The sequence below is a fragment of the Lagopus muta genome, chromosome 12, assembly GCF_023343835.1.
Source record: "Lagopus muta isolate bLagMut1 chromosome 12, bLagMut1 primary, whole genome shotgun sequence".
Lineage (NCBI taxonomy): Eukaryota > Metazoa > Chordata > Aves > Galliformes > Phasianidae > Lagopus > Lagopus muta.
Window position 1 is genome coordinate 905,653 of NC_064444.1, and position 19,303 is coordinate 924,955.

The following is a 19,303-nucleotide window of genomic DNA, read 5'->3' on the forward strand; positions in this document are numbered from 1 at the left end:
GAACAGAGGGAGCCACGGCTGCTCCTGGCAGTACGAGCCCTGCAGACACTGCCACGAACGTCACTGGAGATGAGAACACCACCCCTGCTGGAAAACACCCATCTGCCCAAAAGCTGAGCCACGAGAACAATCCTTCCACACCAAGTAAAGCTACAGGAATACAAACAAAAGATTGCAATTATGCTCACACAGCGGTAACTTACAGAAAACCTCACTAAAACCATAGCGAAAAAAACCCAAAACTAACAACAACAAAAAAAGGTCAGACAGCAGCAAGCTGCCAGCCAAGAGCTGCCTTGGGGAGGACACGTCCCTGCTCAGCACCTCCCAGGAGCAAAGAATGAGCTTGGGGGCTTCCAAGAAGCAGACAGCACTCAATACAGTGTCTCCCTCAGCAGGGGGACTTAGGCTGGATTAAGGCATCCCTTGTCCAGCTCAGGAGGGTTTAATCCCAGCTTACTTGTGTGACCTGGCCAACTCCCTGGTCACCACAATGCTACACTCTGGAAACGGCTTCATCTCCTCAGCAGGCAAGGCAGGAGCCAGCAGCCAGGCCACAGAGCACACCAGGACCAGGGCAGGGTCCCTGCGATGCAGCCTTCCCTCCAGAGGAGCAGCAGCAGCCTGAGGCCCACACAGAGCTGGAGCAGAGCCACGAAGGCTGAGCAACAAGGAGCAGGGCCCAGACTTGGTGAGACAGGCAGCATGCAGGAGTGTCCACCCTGTGGCAGCACCTCCCCAGCAAAGCAGCACTCTGCAGCTTTAAGAGTCCTCCCTCCTGGCCCACGGTGTCAAGGAAAAATCTGACACATTTTTTCTGCCACACGTTAACGAATGAACTAGAACAGCCAGTTGCCTTTTCCATTCAATTTCCACACAGCCCCCTGGGACACCCACTAATGAAAGGGCTGATTGTGCCCTGCCACAGGAGCGGGCAGGTAGGGCGGGAGCAGTGGCACGACTCTGGGAGAAAGTAGGAGGGAGCACCACGGGGCTGAGCCCCCAGCACAGGCAGCTCCAGCAGCCCAGCCCTGTGCCTCCAGGCACCAGCCAGGTCCTCACGGGCTTTACAGCACGACTGCAGCAAACGAGCTCCCCATGTGTGCCCAGCAAGGATGCAGCGATGCCAAGGCCCAGGGGCACGGGGCAAGCCTGCCCCAAGGAGCGCTGTGGGGACACTGCTGGGACTTTGTCACCCGCAGTAGCAGTGCCAAGGAACAGCCCCATGTAGGCCTGGCAGAGGCCAAGCACACCCCATTCCCCGCTGGGCAGAGGCTCCTCTCTCCCCCCCTCCCCATACCAGCTCTGTGTTCTGTGAGAAGCAGAGCTTTGCTTGGAAAAGACAGAGTAAGCCTTTTCCAGCCCCGCGCAGCAGCTTCCATGGCTGAGCCTTGAATGGGTGTCTTTATGCAGAAGCTGCTGCCACAGCCACACTCCAGTGACCACAAATGGCAGCAAATAGCAGCAAATAGCTGAGGGTTTGTGTTTCCACACAGCTCTGGCACCCCGGCTAACGCAAATCTGGCTGCTGTCACCCAGCACACAACAGTGCCTTGCTCCCTGCTGGGGCCACTCCTGTGGTGTGGGGAGACCCCGGCCCTCAGCAGGGACACAGGCTCCGCACAGAGGCCAAGGGACCCACAGCAGCTCTGGCCAGGCCATACAGACAGACATACATTTCCCACCACTCTTGAGCAGGTTCCATAGGCTGACGGAGGCGGTGCCCAGCAACTCGTTCCTCAACGTATGGCAGCTCCACACCTTCAGGTCCAGGTGACTCTGAGCCGTGACATTCCTAGAGAGAGAACAGGAGAGGGGCCATCACCATGGCCTCGTCCCTTCTCTCTGCTCGGGAGCAGGTAGTGCCAGGCCTGCCAAGCCAAGGAGCAGAAGGGATGAGGGGAAGCTGCAGGGTGACAGGAGACCGTATCCCCTTCCTGGTGACACTCACAGCATCCTCAGCAGGGGCAAAGCCCTCTGACATCCAAACAGCCCTAGCTGATGGAGCTGCATGAATCCCCCCTAAGGGCAAGGTGTGGGGGCAGGGGACAGCCCCAGCCCCACGGCACAGGGTTAGAGGGACTTACAAGATGAGGATCTCATTCCACAGCAGCTCAGAGCTCCCCATCTGCTTTCCCGTCTTCTTGGTCTCGCTGGGCAGCCCATCGCCCGCCACCTCCACGTAGCAGTTCATCCGTGACTGTCGGTTGTGGGCCTTGGGCTTCACGGACACCACTGAGTGGGACAGGCAGGGGTCAAGCAGCAGCCCCACAGCCACAGCCCCTGCCCCAGCCCGAGGACACTGCCGCACATGTGCGCACCCATCTCTGCCACTGATGCTCTGGGGAGGGGACAGCATTGGGCCAAGACGGCCCTGGTCACGCTTCATCCACTCCCATTTCACCCCACAGACACCTACCATCCCTGCTCAGCTGCTCCCAGCCCCAGGAGCCTGATGAGAAAACCCATGCTCTATGACAAGCCAGGGACACAGGGGATCTGCAGGAGCCAATGGAAGGAGGCAGTTGGCTGGGGTGTACTGCTACGCTCTAGATAGCTGTGCCTGGACCAGAGGGCTGCAGACAGTGCTGGGACACAGCTCCCGGCATCTGGAGCCATCTCGTGGCCACTGCAGCACAAACACCGCCGTGACAGCGCTATGGAGCCACATCCCAGCAGAGGAGGCAGAGCCCCCCACAGGCAGCGCTCTGCTTCCAGAGGCCTCCAGCACGAAGGCCTGGTAAAGACTGCATGCACCACGGAGCCTGGAACACGGCCCCTTCCCACCAAGGTACCCCAAGGTCTCCTACCTCGGTGCATCCACAGCTCAGCTCCCAGCCCTGCACAGGACTCACCTTTCACAGAGAGCTGGGACTTCTCGCAGGGTGGCCCTGCCCTGGCCCTGCTGGAGCTCGCAGAGGCCATGTCATCACCCCTGGCCTGGAAGGGAGAGAGAGATGGGGACTCAGCACCAAGGCTGAGCTGGGGCCCAAAAATATACTGTGTCCAGCACTCCACACAGCACAAAGAGCACTCAGCCACTTGGGGCAGCAGCCTGCAGGCAGTCTTGTGAGCAACTCCACCTCACCCCGACCCCAAGGCCGCTGCTGTTCCTGGCCATAGGGACAGAGCAGCCTCCAGCACAACCGAGCACTAAAGCCTGCAGGTGAGGGCAAGGCATGGCACATAGCATCCCTTGGAAAGGATGAGACAGCAGCATCATGAGCTGGGTCTGCTCACAGCACAGCAAAGCTGCATGTCCCTCAAGGATAGCTCACCGGGCTGCTGGGCACCAAAATACCATGGAAAAGATTGGTCCCCTCTATTCCAAGACACTGCAGAGCTGCAGCTCAGTGGGCAGGGGAACTGCAGCCGCTCCAACCGCAGGGCCGGACCCCAACACAGCCTGCACCTTCCCAGGCACTCACCACTTCCTCACTCTGGGGCACTGCATCACTGACAGCGACCACAGCACTTCCCTCTCCCCTCTCTTCTCCAGGAGGAGAGGCTGAGGGAGCTGGGATTGTTCAGTCTGGAGAAGAGGAGGCTGAGGGGAGGCTGAGTCATTGCACTCTATAACTTCCTGAAGGGAGGTTGTGGTGAAGAGGGATTTGGGTTCTTCTCCCAGGCAATGAGCAGGACACAGGGTAATGGCTGCAAGTTGTATCAGAGGAGGTTTAGATTGGACAGAAGGAAGAACTACTCTCAGAGAGTCAGGCACTGCAATGGCTGCCCAGGGCGGTGGTGGAGCTGCTGTCCCTGGCAGTGTTCAAGAGGCGTCTGGATGACGTGCTGTGCGATATGGTTTAGTGCTTGTGGTGGCAATGGTGCTGAGGAGATGGTTGGACTAGATGATTCCAACCTTGTGATTCTATGATTCTATGGCAGAGGCAGCAGTTTTTCTACTGAAATGCCTGACTATGAAGGAAAATCCCAGGGTCAGGGATCACGCAGGAGCACGAGGTGCTCAGTCTGGCCCCAGCAGTCAGCTATGGTATCACGCTGCTCTCACGGGGCCCTGTCTCAACCTCTGCTAGCTCCTTTTTAACCCCTCCCACAACACAGGCTCCCCACACCCCTCCTGGTACCAGCCTGGCACAAGGCTGAGCCTAGGAGCCTAACACAGCCTTGCTGGGAACTTACTGCTGGGCTACACGAGACCAGGTGGGGGCCCGGCAAGATGCCCTCCATCCTCCCTGGCAGCTGGGAGCCAGCTTACAGACTGAGGTCATATCCAAGACAGACTGCCTTGCTATTACAAGCTATTCCAACTCCGGTGGGAATTCCAACTCCAATTCAACAGATCACCCTCCAGGATATTGCTGGTTGACCCCCCCAGTTCCACATCACCACTCACTTCATTAGAAACATCAGCAAGTCCCACAGAACGCAGCCAGCCCGCAACCAAGCCCTGTGCAGGACGGAGCAGTGAGCTCTTCCCCAGGGCACTTCCTGTGCCACCGGCAGCGACCCACACTCCAGAACTGCCGTGCCGGGACCTGGGGATCCCTGATCCTTCCTCAACTTCAGGCACCGTTTCAGCCCTCTGCAGCCATCCCACACAGACACAGCCCCAGGCTTTGCTGGGGAAGCTGACCCGGCAGGGATTCATAGTTCGCTGCACTCATTCCAAACCCTCACCACACGCAGCCCTCGCGCTCTCCCGCCACGACCTACAAAGCCGCAGCGCCAGTCAGCCGAGCGCAGTCACCGAGCGTCCCGCACTGCGGAGCGCCAGCACCGCCCGACACGGGACGGCGGGAACACGGCCGCGTTAGCGCGGCTCCTCGCTGGTGGCGGCTACGAACCCTGCCCCCTTCTGCCCGCTTTCTCATCCTCTGATTCTCACTTCACCTCACGGCACAGCAGCGTAGGGGCACCCCGGGCCCTCTGCTTCCCCCGCGCCCCTGTAGAGCTGCAACGCTGCGCTCAGCCCGAGGCCGGAGGGGTCGGGATCCTCACAGAACGCGCACGGTCTCTGGGTGCCGAACCAGCGCCCGGAGCCCCTCGCCCAGCGGTGCCGCCGAGGGCAGGGGCAGTTCCCGGACTCCGGGTTGAGCCCCGGCGCCGCCTCCTCAGCCAACGCTGCCGCCGCCACCGCAGCTCCCACAGGCCCGCCGCTCCTTCCCACCCAGGCCTCGGCCCCCTTCCCGGCCAGCCCCACAGCCGGTGCCCCGGGTCGCCCCGACGGGCTTCCCCTCTGGAGGCCAGCAGCCGCCGCCGGTAAAGCTGAGCGGAAAGGCTCCCCACGCTCAGCGACCACCAGAAGCGACCGCCAGACCCCGCCGCTTCGCGCCGCCCGGCCCTCACCCGCCTCACCGGCAGCCGCTGCGTTCCCGCTTCCGGCTGCGGCGCCGCCGTCACGTGACCCCGCGCGCACCTGACCGCACCGCCCGGAAGTGCTCCAGCAGCGCCGCTCCCGTCGGGCTCCGCGCGGCGCTACGGGGTGCGGGGAGGGACACAGCGGGCATGGCGCGGGTACCGCATGTCGTGGCTGACGCCGGCGCGTTTCTGAGCGGCGCCGCGCTGCAGGTACGGACCGAGGGCTCCGGGATGGGGGGAGGCTCCGGGCCGGGCTGAGCTGACCCGCGGCCCACCCGCAGGACGTGGCGCAGAGTGTGTACACCGTGCCCGAAGTGCTGGCCGAGATCCGGGACCGGCGGGCGCGGCGCCGCCTGGCCGCGCTGCCCTACGAGCTGCATCTCCGTCGCCCGCGGGCCGACTTCGTGCGGACGGGTGAGTGCGCGTGGGGGCGGCGGGGCCGCGTGCGGCTGTGGGGGGTAACGGGCTCCTCTCCCCCGTGCCCGCAGTCACCGAATTCGCCAAGCGCACCGGGGACTTCCCCAGCCTGTCGGCCGCCGACCTGCAGGTGTTGGCGCTCACCTGCCAGCTGCAGGCCGAGACCGCGGGGCCGGGCAGCGTCCGTCTGCAGCCCCCGGACAAGGTAAGGAGTGGGCTGAGGAGTGGGGATGGGCTGCAGGCACTGCTGAGCCTGGCGCTGCCCACAGGTGCGGCTCAGCTCCAGCCCGCGGCACCCCGAGGCCACGCTGCACCTCGCCGGCTTCCACCTGCCTGCCAAGGTATGGGGTGTGACGGGGACAAAGAGGGGGCGTGGGGGGTGAGAGGAATGGGGATGTGGAGCCTTGGGCTGCTGTGTGTCCTCCAGCACAAGCGCCTGCGGAAGGGCCAACAGCAGCAGCACAGCCCCAACAGCAGCACAGAGCTGCCCGACAGCGCCGAGTTTGGCTCCTTCCTCTTCTGGAGGCCACCCCTGCCCAGCATCGAGGATGAGCTCCAGGAGATGTTGGTGAGGCTGCTGTGCTTACTGCCCTGCATCCCGGCTCCTTGGCGTACACAGCACCAACTGCCCATCTCTACAGAAAACACACAGCATCTCCAGCAGCTCAGTGGCCACCGATGAGTGCCAGAGCTCGGAGGATGGGGATGGTGCCGAGGAGGAAGAGGATGAGGAGGAGGAGAGTGATGATGACAGCGAGGGCTGGATAACGCCAAGCAACCTCAAGCAGGTCCAGCAGGACACGGGGCACTGTGACACTGTGCCTGCCGACGTGCAGGTCGGCTGTGTCACCACAGACTTCTCCATGCAGGTGAGTGCTGCCTCATGGCACTGGCTCCAGCCCCCAGCTCGGTTGATCCCACACACGTACCATACAAAAGTCACCCTGCGCTGCCTTCTTTTGTGTTCAAAGCTGCCAGTTCTCCCCACAGCAGAGGCCTGCACAGAGCCCATTGGCTTTGCTGCCTTTGGCTTCTTGCTGCCCGGGCAGGCAAACCTGGGTGGAGCTGCTGGGCTCATGGCCTCTTGCTTTCTCCCCCTCATGGCAGAATGTGCTGCTGCAGATGGGCCTCCACGTGCTGGCAGTGAATGGCATGCTGATCCGCCAGGCCCGGAGCCACATCCTGCGCTGCCATGGCTGCTTCAGGTGCAGACACAGCACCACCAGGGCAAGGGGCAGTCTCTGGGGATGGGCAGTAATCCCACTCCTGGGCTGGGCCTCTGCTCTGCAGCCCAGGGAGTAGTAAACCTCCTCCATCTCTGTCTACCACAGGACAACTTCAGACATGACCAAGGTCTTCTGCCCTCACTGCGGTAACAAGACATTGAAGAAAGTTGCAGTGAGCGTCAGTGAGGATGGGAGCCTCCACATGCACTTCTCCCGCAACCCCAAGGTGCTGAACCCACGGGGACTCAGGGTGAGTTGCTGCATGGGCTGGGCTAGGTAGAGCTGTGGTTGCCTTCTGGATGTTCACTTACTGCAGGGACTCTCGAGCTTCTTTTGCTGAGTTCTCTATAAACCAGCAGTCACTGTGAAGGTCCTCTAACCAGGAGTTACCCCAGAGGTTTAACAGTCTGTTCTTTGGGCAGTATCCGCTGCCAGCGCCACAGGGAGGGAAGCATGCCAACAACCCGCACCTGGTGGAGGACCAGCCCTTCCCACAGCAGCGGCTATCCCGCAAGGCCAGGCAGAAGACCAACGTCTTCGACCCCGACTACATTGCAGGGGTCTCTCCCTTTGCAGAAAATGATATCTACAGTCGCGCAGCCAACCTGCAAATCCGGGACATGGCACTGGGTGCTGGTAGGAGGCGCCTGAACCCCAACGCTGTGACAAAGAAATTTGTGAAGAGAAGATGAAGGGCAGTTCAGGGCCTCTGGCGGTGCAGTTGCGAGGGAAAAGGAAAGGTGGGCTGCCTGGGCACTGCATGGCACCTAGTGAGAGCAGGAGGGTGAGATGCCTGCAGCGCCAGCACCCAGCCTTTCCTTCTGGGCTTCTTCAGGTGTCAGCGGGGCAGGCAGCAGCAGGGGCAAGGCTCTGGGTGTGTGACATACTGACCCTGACTGCCTGCCAGACCCAGCACACATGGAAGGTGCTGGCTACACTGCTAGTGGGGTATAGGCATTCCTGTTTATTTCCAAGGACGCCATGTTGAATGACAGCAATGCGAATAAACATGAAATGCTACACCACCATGACTCAGTCGTTTTTCCACTGAAGGGAAAGCAGGGCTGTTGGGCTGCTGCCCACCAGCAGCACCCTGGGACGATTTCTATCAGGGCACTCCCTGACAAGCAGATATGAACTGCAGATTTTACAGCCAACCTTTCTTGGGCTCTGTGCCCATCTGCACCTGCACAGCAACCCAAACCACCCCACCTGCACTGCACGGCTGCTCCTGCAGCTACACGCTGCTGGACGTGAGGCAGGGTACCTGCCCACAGGGGGAAGGGGAGGTCAGGGGTCTGGGTGCACGACCCTGTGCAGGTGACAGCCCTTGGTTCTAGGGCAGACCCATGACATAACACGGGGGGCTGGTGGCTCCCAGGGGGCTGAAAACAGCACGGGGGGGGGCGGGGCTCCCCGAGGGCAGCGGGTGATGTCCCAGGCAATGGGTGCTGGCAGGGACACGGCTGGAGACGCGCAACGGGCCTGGAATCTCGCCTGCGAGCAGCGGGGCGGCACAAGTGAGTCTCGGTACCGCACGCCCCGCCTCTCGGCCGGCCCCCCGGGTCTCAGCAAGCCCTGACCGAGCGAAGTTCAGCCAGCGTTTGTACTGGCCGCGAGCGGTGTTACGGCCTCGCTCCAGTTCCGCTCCTGGGAGCCGAGCCGCCCCGGCAATGGCAGGTAGGTGAGCACTGGTACCGGTACAGGCGAATCTTGCCCGGTGCCAGTGAGCGGCACCAGGGCCTCGATGCTACTGTCTCCAGCTGTGCTTCCCTCTCTGCAGCACCGATCTGCAGCAGACAATAACTGCGCCACTAACTGCTGCCTTTGTGGGTTCACGTGGCCGTGGAGTTGCAGCTCCCGGCACGGATTGCCTGGGGCAGCGGCAGGGTGCTGGTGGGGATTGGTTGGGGGACAACTGTAAGGGGGTCTGTGCAGCATCCACGGGGCTCCGCAGGGCAGTGTGGACTCCCAGGTTCAGCCACGTGGGTCCGTCGGCCCCGATGCTGAGCAGCACCCTCCCCACAGGCCGCAAGGCGCTCATCGTGCTGGCGCACCCCGAGAAAACCTCTTTCAACCACGCCATGGCAGCAGCAGCCAGCAGCGCGCTGCGTAACAAGGGCTGGGAAGTCACCATCTCAGACCTCTATGCCATCGGGTTCAATGCCGTGCTCTCACGGCGCGACATCACCGGTACGAGTGCAGCCATCGTCCCCACCAGCCCCCAGCTTGTTCCTCCCTGAGCCCCCACCCTCCCTGCAGGGCCCCCCAAGAACCCCGAGCACTTTGTCTACGAGATGGAGATGGGGCATGCATGGAAGGAGGGACGCCTCAGCAGCGACATCGTCACCGAGCAGAAGAAGATTGAAGCGGCCGACCTGGTCATCTTCCAGGCAAGACTGCGGTGCAGTCTTCATTGCAAGGGCTGAGGGGGAATTTGTGGGGGGTGGCTGGTTTTGGAGGGGCTGTTTCAGGGGGGAAAAATAGCAGCAGCGCTCACTGCCTGACCCACCCGTGCCCGCAGTTCCCACTGCAGTGGTTTGGGATGCCAGCCATCCTCAAGGGCTGGTTCGACCGCGTTTTCGTCGACGGCTTCGCCTATTCCTTGGCCAGCATGTACGACCAGGGGCCCTTCCAGGTAGGCCTCGGGGCTGTGGGGGAACACGTGCTGGCCCTGCAGCCCCTGCCTCTCCCCTTCCCGTCCTCAGAAGAAAAAAGCCATGCTGTCACTCACCACCGGCGGGATGGGGTCCATGTACAGCCCCAGCGGCATCAACGGCGACATGAACGTGCTGCTGTGGCCCATGCAGGTAGTACGGTCGGGGCTGGGGACAGCGTGGTACCAGGGCACCGTGCTGACAGCTCTTCCCACCCCGGTGGCAGCGGGGGACTCTGCACTTCTGCGGCTTCCAGGTTCTGGCGCCCCAGATTTTCTACAGCGTGCGCTACGCGAGTCCTGAGGCGCGGGCACAGATGCTGAGTGCATGGAAGAGCCGCCTGGCAGCCGTGGAGCAGGAGAAGCCCCTCAGCTTCGTCCCCAATAGCTGCTTCGAGATGAGCCTGGCCGGCGGCTTCGTTCTGAAGCGCGAGGTGCTGGCGCAGCAGGAGGGGCAGCAGCACGGCCTGTCGGTGGGGCAGCATCTGGGCAAGGCTGTGCCCCTCAACGAGCAGCTCCAGGCCCAGAAGTAGCAGCCAGGGCCTGCGCCCACACTGAGACCCAGGCCTGGCCTCACAGCACCGCAGCAGGGGGCCGCAAGGGCAGCCCCCACACTTGCATGCACTTGTTTTTCTGTGTTCTCTTTCCTGACATTTTTCTGTGCAATTTTATTCAAAATCAAGGCTTCGGGGCACAAGGGAAGGGCTTGTGGTTGAGGCTTGCGTGAATGCAACGATAAATTGAGGTCCAGAACCTGGAGGTGGTGTGCTCTTCTCTGCCCCCATCAGGCAGTGCAGACTCAGGCCCAGCTCTGCTGTGCAGCTGGGGGGCTGCCCCCTGCCCACCCCTGGAGCTGGGCAGGAACCCTGGGGACCACTGACACCAGGCGGCCCCACTGCAGCCAAGGCCACAGCCTCAGGGACTGACACAGCCCTGATTTCCAGGTCCCTGATCTCCAGGTCCCGTCATGTCCTGGGAAGCCTCAGCACCCTATCCCTCACCTCCTGCACATGCATCCACAGAATGGGCCATGTAGTGGGGCAGTATTTGAGCTGAGGAGTCTGGATTGAAATTCAAAGAAAGGGGGCTGAGGGCCCCTCTGAGGCAGCAGCTGTTACTGTAAAGAAGCACAGTGCTGGCTAAGCCATGTGGGGCAGGGGGTGGGAGGCCTAAGATGGGAGGCTCCATCCATAGCAGCGGGCATCGGATTATCAGCGTGGGCAGCGAACACTGCATGGGACTGAGCCCAGAGGGAGAGTGAGGCTGTGCCAGGCTGCGGGAAGGATCGCCTCTGCTCCCTTTTCTCACCCACTCGGAAGCTGAAGGACCATGACGGTGACGCAGCTCTCTGGGGGCGGGCTCTGGGACGCTGAGGACGTAGCAAGGAGCTCGGACTTGGATGCATCATTGAAAAGAAATGCTAACAGGAAACTGAACACCCACACAGCAATGCACACCAACACACGCCCCTTCCTCCCACAACAAGCAAACCGGTGCCACGTTTCCTCCTGTGCTACAACAGGGTTCAAGGCTCTGATGTCTGCTCCAGTATCGTACAGCAGTGCATTCTGTCAGAACTCAGGGTACGTTTAATGTTTTTGTTTCTTACCTATGTTGTAGTTTTTCCCATCCTGGAGATGCACAAAGCCCATATTGCCACGCACCGCAGCGCTCTCTGCACAAGCTGTCTTCTGCCAAGTTGTATCCCCATTATTTTTCCAGCTTGCGCATCCATCTGAAAATTCCAAGAAGGAACTACCTCAGATCACGCACTGTTTCCCACAAAGCACCATCTTGATCAAGCTGACCCCTCAGAACGCAGCCACATTTACCAAGGCATACTTTCAGTTACATTAATTGATTGTATTCGCTCGTCTATTCATTCTATCTCTTCTATCTATTCTATCCAGCTGAGCACAAGGCAGATCCCAGGCCTCGGCCTTGCTGCCAGCTCTGCCTGAGCTGAGTGGGGTGAAGCCACTGCCGGCCCCACAGGAGAGCCCAGGGATGGGACAGGAGAGCCCAGGGATGGGACTATGGGAGACCGCAGAGGGAATCCCCACCTCAGGCAAATCATGAATTACCTCCTTGAAATCTCTGTAACCCAAAGCTGGTTTTTGGGTAGTAAGCAACTTTGGACCTAAGACCGCATAATAACAAAGAAACATTGGAATTGTTCCCCCCCCTGCAGAGTGTGTGCATGACACGCTGCCTCTTTCTATGCAACAGCATAAGGCATGCACCAAGGGCACAAACCCATGCACCCATGCACTTTTGTCTTTCCAGACAGCCTTTTTTTTCCCCAGCAGGGAGGTGTCCTTGAAAAGAACCACAACAGGACTTTACACTGCAAAATGAAAACTTTCATTGTTTTATTCTTGACTGCAGCTGTTTACAGAAATATAGTTGCGAGTATACAAATGTCCCAATAGAAGCAAAATATTTTTATTTTTTAATATTCAACATGTTATCACAGGATAGCTAAAAACATAGATGCAAATGAAATATCCCCCTCATAGAACAAACCGAAAGCACTGGGGATCAGTGCTTTGAAAATCCCATCTACGAAAGCCATATACACAGAAATGCACAGGGAATATCTGGTGCTACTTTCACACTGCAGGACAAGGGAAAAGGCAGCTCAGCGGTTGATCAGTGCACTGCAGGAAAACATGGCAGAAAAGGCGGCGCGCCACAAGACAGACGCGGGTGTTAACAGAGGTAGAATGCTCTGATCTGAATGACTGCGGAGCTTATTCATCATCAGTGAGCTTCAGTAAAAATGCAGAGTTGTCTCATTTCAAACAGCGTTCAAAATTAAAAAGCTTCAGCAATGCTGTGGGCTTTTATGCGGGACACTGGAACTTGCCTCCAGTTCTATGATTCCTGCGGGGAGGCAGAGCCTGGGGGCTGCAGGGCACAGCAATGCTGCCTGGCAACCTGGGCCAGGGGCACAGGGCAGATCCTCACCAGCTTACAGGGGGCAGCTTTGCAGACTAAGGGAAGATAAGGCAATTTTCATCGTCTGAACACAGGACCCTTTCCTCACCTGAATTACAACTAACACACACAAAGCCTTCAGTGGGCTAGGTGCTGAAATTTTGGAGGCTAAAGTGAGTGCTTGCAAAGAATCTCAGTGAGTATCTCTCAAGAGGCAGTGAAATCCTCTTGTTCCTCCCCTCGTCCCAGCACATTGATATGTTATGAGCAATTTCATCAATTGTGATAGCAAAAGCTACAGATCTCCATCTCCAGAAGCAGTGGAAATCATCTCAGAGAAAAGAAACGAGGACGCTACCTTCCGTTTAGCAGAGATGCTTTGACAATACCTGCACCAGGACAACAATATCTACAGATCAGCCTCATGCCAAACTGAAGTGGGGTCGATCAGATTTGGCCTGAGGAGTCATGGTGGACAAAGCACACGCTGCTGAGCTTACAATATGGGTTTCCTTTTAGGGAGCTCAACTCCTCAGACAACCTGCAGGAAACTGGTGTGGGTCGGGACAGTGTTTCCCATAGGGCGGAACTGGGGGGGGCTTTCACAAGGCTCCTATGAGACAGTGCTCCAGATAGCAACTACTTCAAAAATAAGAACAGCTTGAGAGATGCTCCCCTTGCATGCAAGCATCGGGGCAAAGAGAAGAGGAATGCCTACAGACTAAGCCTCAGCATCATCACCCAACTGCAGCCCACGCTGAGCAGCCGCCAACATCCCTTGCTAGGCAAAGATTCATAAGCCCACGGTAAGAGCACTGCTGGTGTCAGCTGAGCACAACCCCACTGCTCCGTGCCTGCAGGAGCGGCTCGGAGGCGCAGGCAGGAAGCAGTGCTGCTCTAGGAGAGCGCTCAGAGCACGCAGAGGACACGGGGGTGTGGGCTGACCCGGCTCTGCTGTCGGTTCACACCGCATTTGCAACTATTAATAAAAATATACAAAAATACAAAACTGTATAGCTGATTTCAACAGCCACTTTAACCCCACAGACATGAGTGACCTTCAGAAGCAGAGACGGCTTCTGAAGCAACGCTACCAACAGTGCCACACGTACAGTACTGAAAGGTGTCCTGCAGCTACCAAGGAGCTGCTGCAAAACCTCAGGAAATATGAAAAAATGGATATAATTCAAGGTAATAAAAATGTAAATACAGCAGTACTCTACACGTCTACTGACTATTTATAATAGATATACGACTCCTCTATATACATATATACAATCCTCAATATACAGGCATTGCCTATTTACACACCTACACTGACTGTACGAAAGGAAAGGCCTCTCCTCTCCTGTGTAAGCCCTCAGCTGGCTGCTGCCACACACAGCCAGCAGAATCCACCCGAATGGGAAGATGAAGCACTCTCAATCTATCCCAAAAGACAACTCCAAATTAGAGAGACAGCCCCCGAAACAAATGAACACCTTCCACCTACAACTCACGGATGAGCGCATGCAAAGCGGTTCCTTCTCCTCCCTCTCGCTTCCATTGCTCAGGTAGGCCTGCAATCCTTAGCACTGCTCTCCTGTAATAACTCTGAAAAAATAAACCAACATCATACGGAGACGTGAGACTGACAAACAGGCAGGAAAGTCCTCACCAACTCTTACTGAACGCGCACTGCACGCCTGCACACGCGTTGGGCAGGAACTGTGCTTAGCTTTAGTCTGATAAAAGCTTCTGATTTTGATTTGAAATAAGCCAAAATCCCACTCAACCTGCGATTTCAAATTTCCTTCAAGTCAGACACAAGTTTCCCACTTGTTTGGTATTCTTTCTGAAGACTCCAGACATGAGCGAAGAACTGTTCAGATGAGTTTAATTCTAGAAACTACACCATAAATTCTACCAATCTTTCCTTCTGATCCCATTACCTGAACCAGGGCAATAGCCATCAGTGCAGCTGCCAGGTGCTCAATGTTTCCAGATTAAAGAAAGCCTGCTCAATTTACAGAAGTTTATTGATGTTTCATTCTATCTTAAAACTGAATTACTCTCCATGATTTACAAAAGTAATATACATATATATGTACACACTCATAATGGAACAGCTGGTGATTAAACCTCTACTTGGAAGCAGTAAGGCTGGAATTGTTTCTTGAGCTATTTTGATGTTAAATATCAAAGCACTGGGCTTCATAAACTGCTGGAAGAGTAAGCAGCAAAGGAGCAATTTTAATTAGAAAAAGGTGGAGTTGCTGATGGAGCACAAAGCACCAATAACTTCCTGCCAGATGTTAGCTCATTACTTTGTGTATTATGCTATTCATACAGCGTTTTGTTTGCTGTTTCTTTTTACTTGTAAAACAAGGTACAGGCAGACATGAACCCAAGGCTGGTGGTTAGCAGATACACCTCTGTAGCCTTTTATCTGTGCCAATAAATCTCTGTTCTGTAAACCATCAGGCACATAGGCACTGGGCAGACAGCAGAGCATCTACAACTGGAGGAACAGCCCACGTTTAGGACGGAGGCTCAGATGGCTTCAGAGAGAGCTCAAGCAGCAAACAAACACAGAAAACCCATCAGAGTAACAGCTCTGTTTTTTCACTTTCCACCTAGAAACATTTCTTGCATTTAACTGCTGCCTTGTGTATGATAGTGGGTTGTTGGTTTTTTTTTTACAATAATGCTAGGAACTTCAAATGTTCAGATTAAATGTCTCAGTATCTCCCAACTTCCTGCAGCAAGAAGGATTGGATGTGATACCACCACTTCTCAGCTCCATGCCAGCCAGCATCCACCCGCCCTCAGTCCAACAGGCACACCAGCATCAACGTGCACACGAGTGAACAAAGAGGTTAAAAACACAGAATAAGCTCCAATTATCAGCATCAACTGGTTGTCACGAACGTTCAGGACTCTGATAGCAAACCGATGCAGCTCACACTGCTCTTGTCTCTTTCTGCCATGAAATCCTGCAGGCTGCCCTTAAGCTCGTTGTTGGCTTATCAAAGCCCTCGTTACAGCTGCTTGCAAGCAGCATTTCCAGCACTAATCAACCACTGAGCAATCTTTTCCTTCATAAGACAAATAGCTTTTGTAACCAAATCACGTGTCCAAAGTGTTGTACATTTAAACATTGACCTAAAATGAAACGAGATAAATTTCAACACAATAAATGAAAGGTGTTATCCAAAAGTGAAAAATGTGATAGCACAGCCCTTTTTTTTTTTTTTTTCCTCTTTTTCTTTTTTCTTTTTAAATAAGCCACCTAACATGTGCACACCGTTCAAACATTCCCTTCCCTGGAGCTGTAGCAGTCTTGGTATAAAGTTCTCTTTTGGACACCCAACTTCTGAATTGGAAAATTGGTCCCTGGTGACTTGGCACTGACCAACAACACTTCAGCAAAAGGACACACCCTTCAGAACAACGGAACAAACTGAAGCAGCATACAGGTGAACGTGTCATTCCTATTACTTCTTCTGTGTATGGAGGCCCCAGATGACACCCGACAGTTTGTCCTGGGACTGGGATCCTGCAAAGCCACCAGCTCATCTGTAGGTAACTGGCTATCGACTTTCACAGCCATCTGGAAGCTGTTTCGGTCCACAATTCTCAGTCTTCTATGCATCCTCAACTAGCATTTAGTCCTGCGAGGTTGCTATTTTCGTGTCATGAACCATAACAGGGTTTTATTAATATTTGCTCTTAGCAGAAAAATATATATATATAAATCACAGGAAGAAAAAGTATGGTTCAGGGTTACAAAGCAGCTCTGGGCAGTACGAAGCAGGGAATTCTTTTTATCGTGATTAAAATTTTAAACATTTTAGCATAATCATAAATTAAAAGTTAAAACATAGAGGCACTAATAATAAAATATTAAATAGACAATGATAGAGGATAAAAGCTGAATGGCTCATTCTGAACGAAAGCCCGTCCTCCGCTCTACGCCTAACTGCTACGGGGCTCTGCACTACACTGAACTGCTGAGTGACAGACAGCACCGCACGGTGAAGCTTCTCATAGCCAGCTGGAACAAACCACTGCCTGATGGAATGGCGAGAGATGAACAAGTTATTTATGCTGCAAAAAGTACTTAAATACTCAATAAAGACATAACAAACCCCACCCCACCCACTGTTATCAGACGCCACGTTGTGGTAGAACATCAGACAAACTCACAAATTTACCACAAAAATGTGTGGCAAAAAGAATATTTTATATATATGTATATATATAAATTTTTATATTTATGCCAATGTACTCACTCAGTACAAATAGCAAAATAGTATACCATTTCCTAAATACAAAATATAGCTTTCCAAAAAAATGAAACACACATTAGATATAAACCATCCAAAACTTGAACGATTGAAAACTGTATTCAAAATTAAATGACCCAGAGCAGGTCTCTTTCTGAAAAGTTCCCTTCATATCGGCAAGAAGCCTTACTACTGAAAACGTAATTCAATGCCTCTCAATGAGAGAGAGAAAGAGAGACAGAAGAGAAAATGAACGCTGTGACAGACCGACAAACAGGAAGAACCATCAAAACAAACAGAAACTCTACACGGCTCAACTAAGCACACGAGTTAGGGAAGAAACACAGTAAACAGACGAGAGTAACTTAAAAACCATTTACAGACTATCCTTTGTTATTTAAAATAACAAAAATGAAATATGACGTGATATCAACTACGCTATACCGAGGCATAATAGCCATACATGACAGCTGTTGGGCTCTAACTGCGTTAACAGCTTTCTACGTGCAGAAGGAGGAGAAACAAATATCCGAATGAGGCTGTAGTGAGATTTCACAAAACCTACTGGACAGTTGGAGCACCCAAAAATTCACATGCCTCACAACACACCTGCATGGTTTGGAGTGGGTTGGCTTTACATTCTGTAACGAGTCGATGTCTGACAATCTAGAAGCTGTGCCTAGGGGACTGTCAGGAGCAAAGTAACACTTCAAATTCGCAACGAGCTACAAAATGCAGCAGCTCAGGATAAACTGAAATTTTCAAGAATGTGTAAAAATGATTTAATTTCCCCCCATTCGGAGTAAAGTCAAACAGAAGATTTACAACAGCAACAGCTGGAAAGCAACTGGTGAAGGGGGATTCCCACATTTGAAGGGATGCAGAAAAATTGCTCCCTCTTTCCTTAATCTTTATTTCTCAGAGCCTGTTTGACCAAGCATTTTAACAGCACAAGAGTTGGTGCCATGGACTCCTAAAAGCTGCTTCTGATCTTGAAAGGGAGCAGGATATTTCTAACACTTCCAAAAACATAATACGAAACTGAGGAAGAGAGAAGGGAAAGCATAAAGAAGAACAAAAAGGAACAAACGAGTTTGAGAATGAGAAATGCAGCTTCAACTCGTTCTGACCCATCCAGTCAGCATGGGAGACCAAAAGGAGTTGTTTCGTCAGCCAGGCAGAATGTGCTTTTCAAGTTGAAGGTGTTTAAGAGGTTAAGATTTTTAGAGCATAATTTAACTGAAAGCTCCCCTCTGTTTCTTCCGTCTGTTAGAGCCACCAATCCCTTGCTCTGTGTACAGCTACATGTAAGAGACACGGACAACCGTTACTCACGTTCTAGATGGGAAGCACGCACCTCTGTCAGGCCAACCACAGCAGCAAGCAATTCTCTGCTCATTTGTTATGTGTGTCAATATTTTCATTGCCCCTACTGCAGTTAATAAATCAGAGTATTAGCTCTCCCACTTAACTGTAGAACACCCAGTCCCTTCACTTACTGACAGCTACGAGTCACGATTTAGGTCACGGGTATTTGATGTTTCTGCTTCACTAGCTTTTCAAAAGAGTCAAAAGAGGGGATGTGAAGAAGGAAGAGAAGGGGAAAAAATAAAGTAAACACGGTAGTATGCATTACCTTCTAACAACAATAATAACTGACCAGATATGCTTTAAATTCAGAGAGCATGCCGCTCTCGGCGGGCAGTAGGAGTCAGGTAACAGCACAATCCTACGCCCCCATAGAACAAAGCATAGCTTTTCAGCATTATTGGCACTACGAATCTTGAATCTCAAATAGTACAGTCATAGCCTTAGGTGCTAGACACTGCAACTGGCCACATGTGTGCTCTTAGAAAAGAGGGCCACTTTTTGACAGAAGCAATCAGTTCCACGCTGCCTAATCCAGAGTCACAAGGTCTGAGAGGATCCAGGAAGTCATCGCCTCTTTCTTCTCAGAATTTCTGCAGAAAAAATAAGCAAGCAAAAAAAAGTTAGACCTAACAGAAATCATCCTCCTACTCCTGCACAGTTCCTTCCTCTCATCTTGAAAACGTCCTTTACAAGCAGACATCAAACTATGAGCAAAGATCAGAACTGCACACTCTCTCATACAGCAGGATTGCCTTTTTTCAAATCAAGTTCATAATTTCACCCAAAACAATTTCACTTCAGTGAAACTGGATGGAATTTAGGATGGCAACTCAATTTTCTAAAGCCAGGTAACATACTGTGGATAATGCTATATTCTGGAGTCCTCCTGTTCTCGGTGCAGCCAAAGGCTCTTTCACCTCTCTAGAAAAGGCATCTTCTAAGAGCAGAATGTTTCCTGCTCGCTGCTAATCCTGTGATCTCATTTTTAACAGACTCACCATGAGACACACTCAACACCCATCACAGTCCTCAGAAACTTGATGTCAAGTTACATTATTGTAACTCAGAGGCCCAACCTCAGAACAGTACAGACTTGAGCTGTG

At 54.1% G+C, this 19,303-nt stretch overlaps 4 protein-coding genes across 15 annotated transcripts in view; 2 read left to right on the forward strand and 2 right to left on the reverse strand.

The window, feature by feature from the left end:
• The window catches only part of WWP2 (WW domain containing E3 ubiquitin protein ligase 2), a 33,149-nt gene extending 27,752 nt beyond the window's left edge, over positions 1 to 5,397 (reverse strand). The window contains exons 1-4 of one of the 4 annotated variants that reach the window (XM_048958838.1): positions 5,311 to 5,397; positions 2,856 to 2,940; positions 2,088 to 2,235; positions 1,677 to 1,795 (exon numbers count right to left, since the gene is read on the reverse strand). In XM_048958838.1, coding sequence (XP_048814795.1) covers positions 1,677 to 1,795; positions 2,088 to 2,235; positions 2,856 to 2,925 — 337 coding nt within the window. In that variant the 5' untranslated portion in view covers positions 2,926 to 2,940; positions 5,311 to 5,397. The other 3 variants (XM_048958841.1, XM_048958839.1, XM_048958837.1) reach the window with 3 other exon arrangements.
• A 2-nt stretch (positions 5,398 to 5,399) lies between these two features.
• On the forward strand, positions 5,400 to 7,990 carry NOB1 (NIN1 (RPN12) binding protein 1 homolog). Its single transcript, XM_048958842.1, has 9 exons — positions 5,400 to 5,532; positions 5,604 to 5,736; positions 5,811 to 5,944; positions 6,009 to 6,080; positions 6,167 to 6,307; positions 6,381 to 6,608; positions 6,847 to 6,944; positions 7,071 to 7,215; positions 7,388 to 7,990. The coding sequence occupies exons 1-9, from the start codon at positions 5,470 to 5,472 to the stop codon at positions 7,655 to 7,657; spliced, it is 1,284 nt and encodes a 427-aa protein (XP_048814799.1). The 5' UTR covers positions 5,400 to 5,469; the 3' UTR covers positions 7,658 to 7,990.
• Positions 7,991 to 8,514: 524 nt separating this feature from the next.
• NQO1 (NAD(P)H quinone dehydrogenase 1) lies at positions 8,515 to 10,378 on the forward strand. Its single transcript, XM_048958844.1, has 6 exons — positions 8,515 to 8,645; positions 8,994 to 9,158; positions 9,228 to 9,358; positions 9,490 to 9,603; positions 9,674 to 9,775; positions 9,849 to 10,378. Exons 1-6 carry the CDS (start codon positions 8,639 to 8,641, stop codon positions 10,152 to 10,154), a joined length of 825 nt encoding a protein of 274 aa, XP_048814801.1. The 5' UTR covers positions 8,515 to 8,638; the 3' UTR covers positions 10,155 to 10,378.
• A 1,598-nt stretch (positions 10,379 to 11,976) lies between these two features.
• The window catches only part of NFAT5 (nuclear factor of activated T cells 5), a 58,564-nt gene continuing 51,237 nt past the window's right edge, over positions 11,977 to 19,303 (reverse strand). For all 9 annotated transcript variants that reach the window (XM_048958831.1, XM_048958830.1, XM_048958829.1 and 6 more), the window contains one exon: positions 11,977 to 18,790. The gene's annotated coding sequence lies outside the window, so the exon portion shown is untranslated. The remainder of the gene's footprint in view (positions 18,791 to 19,303) is intronic.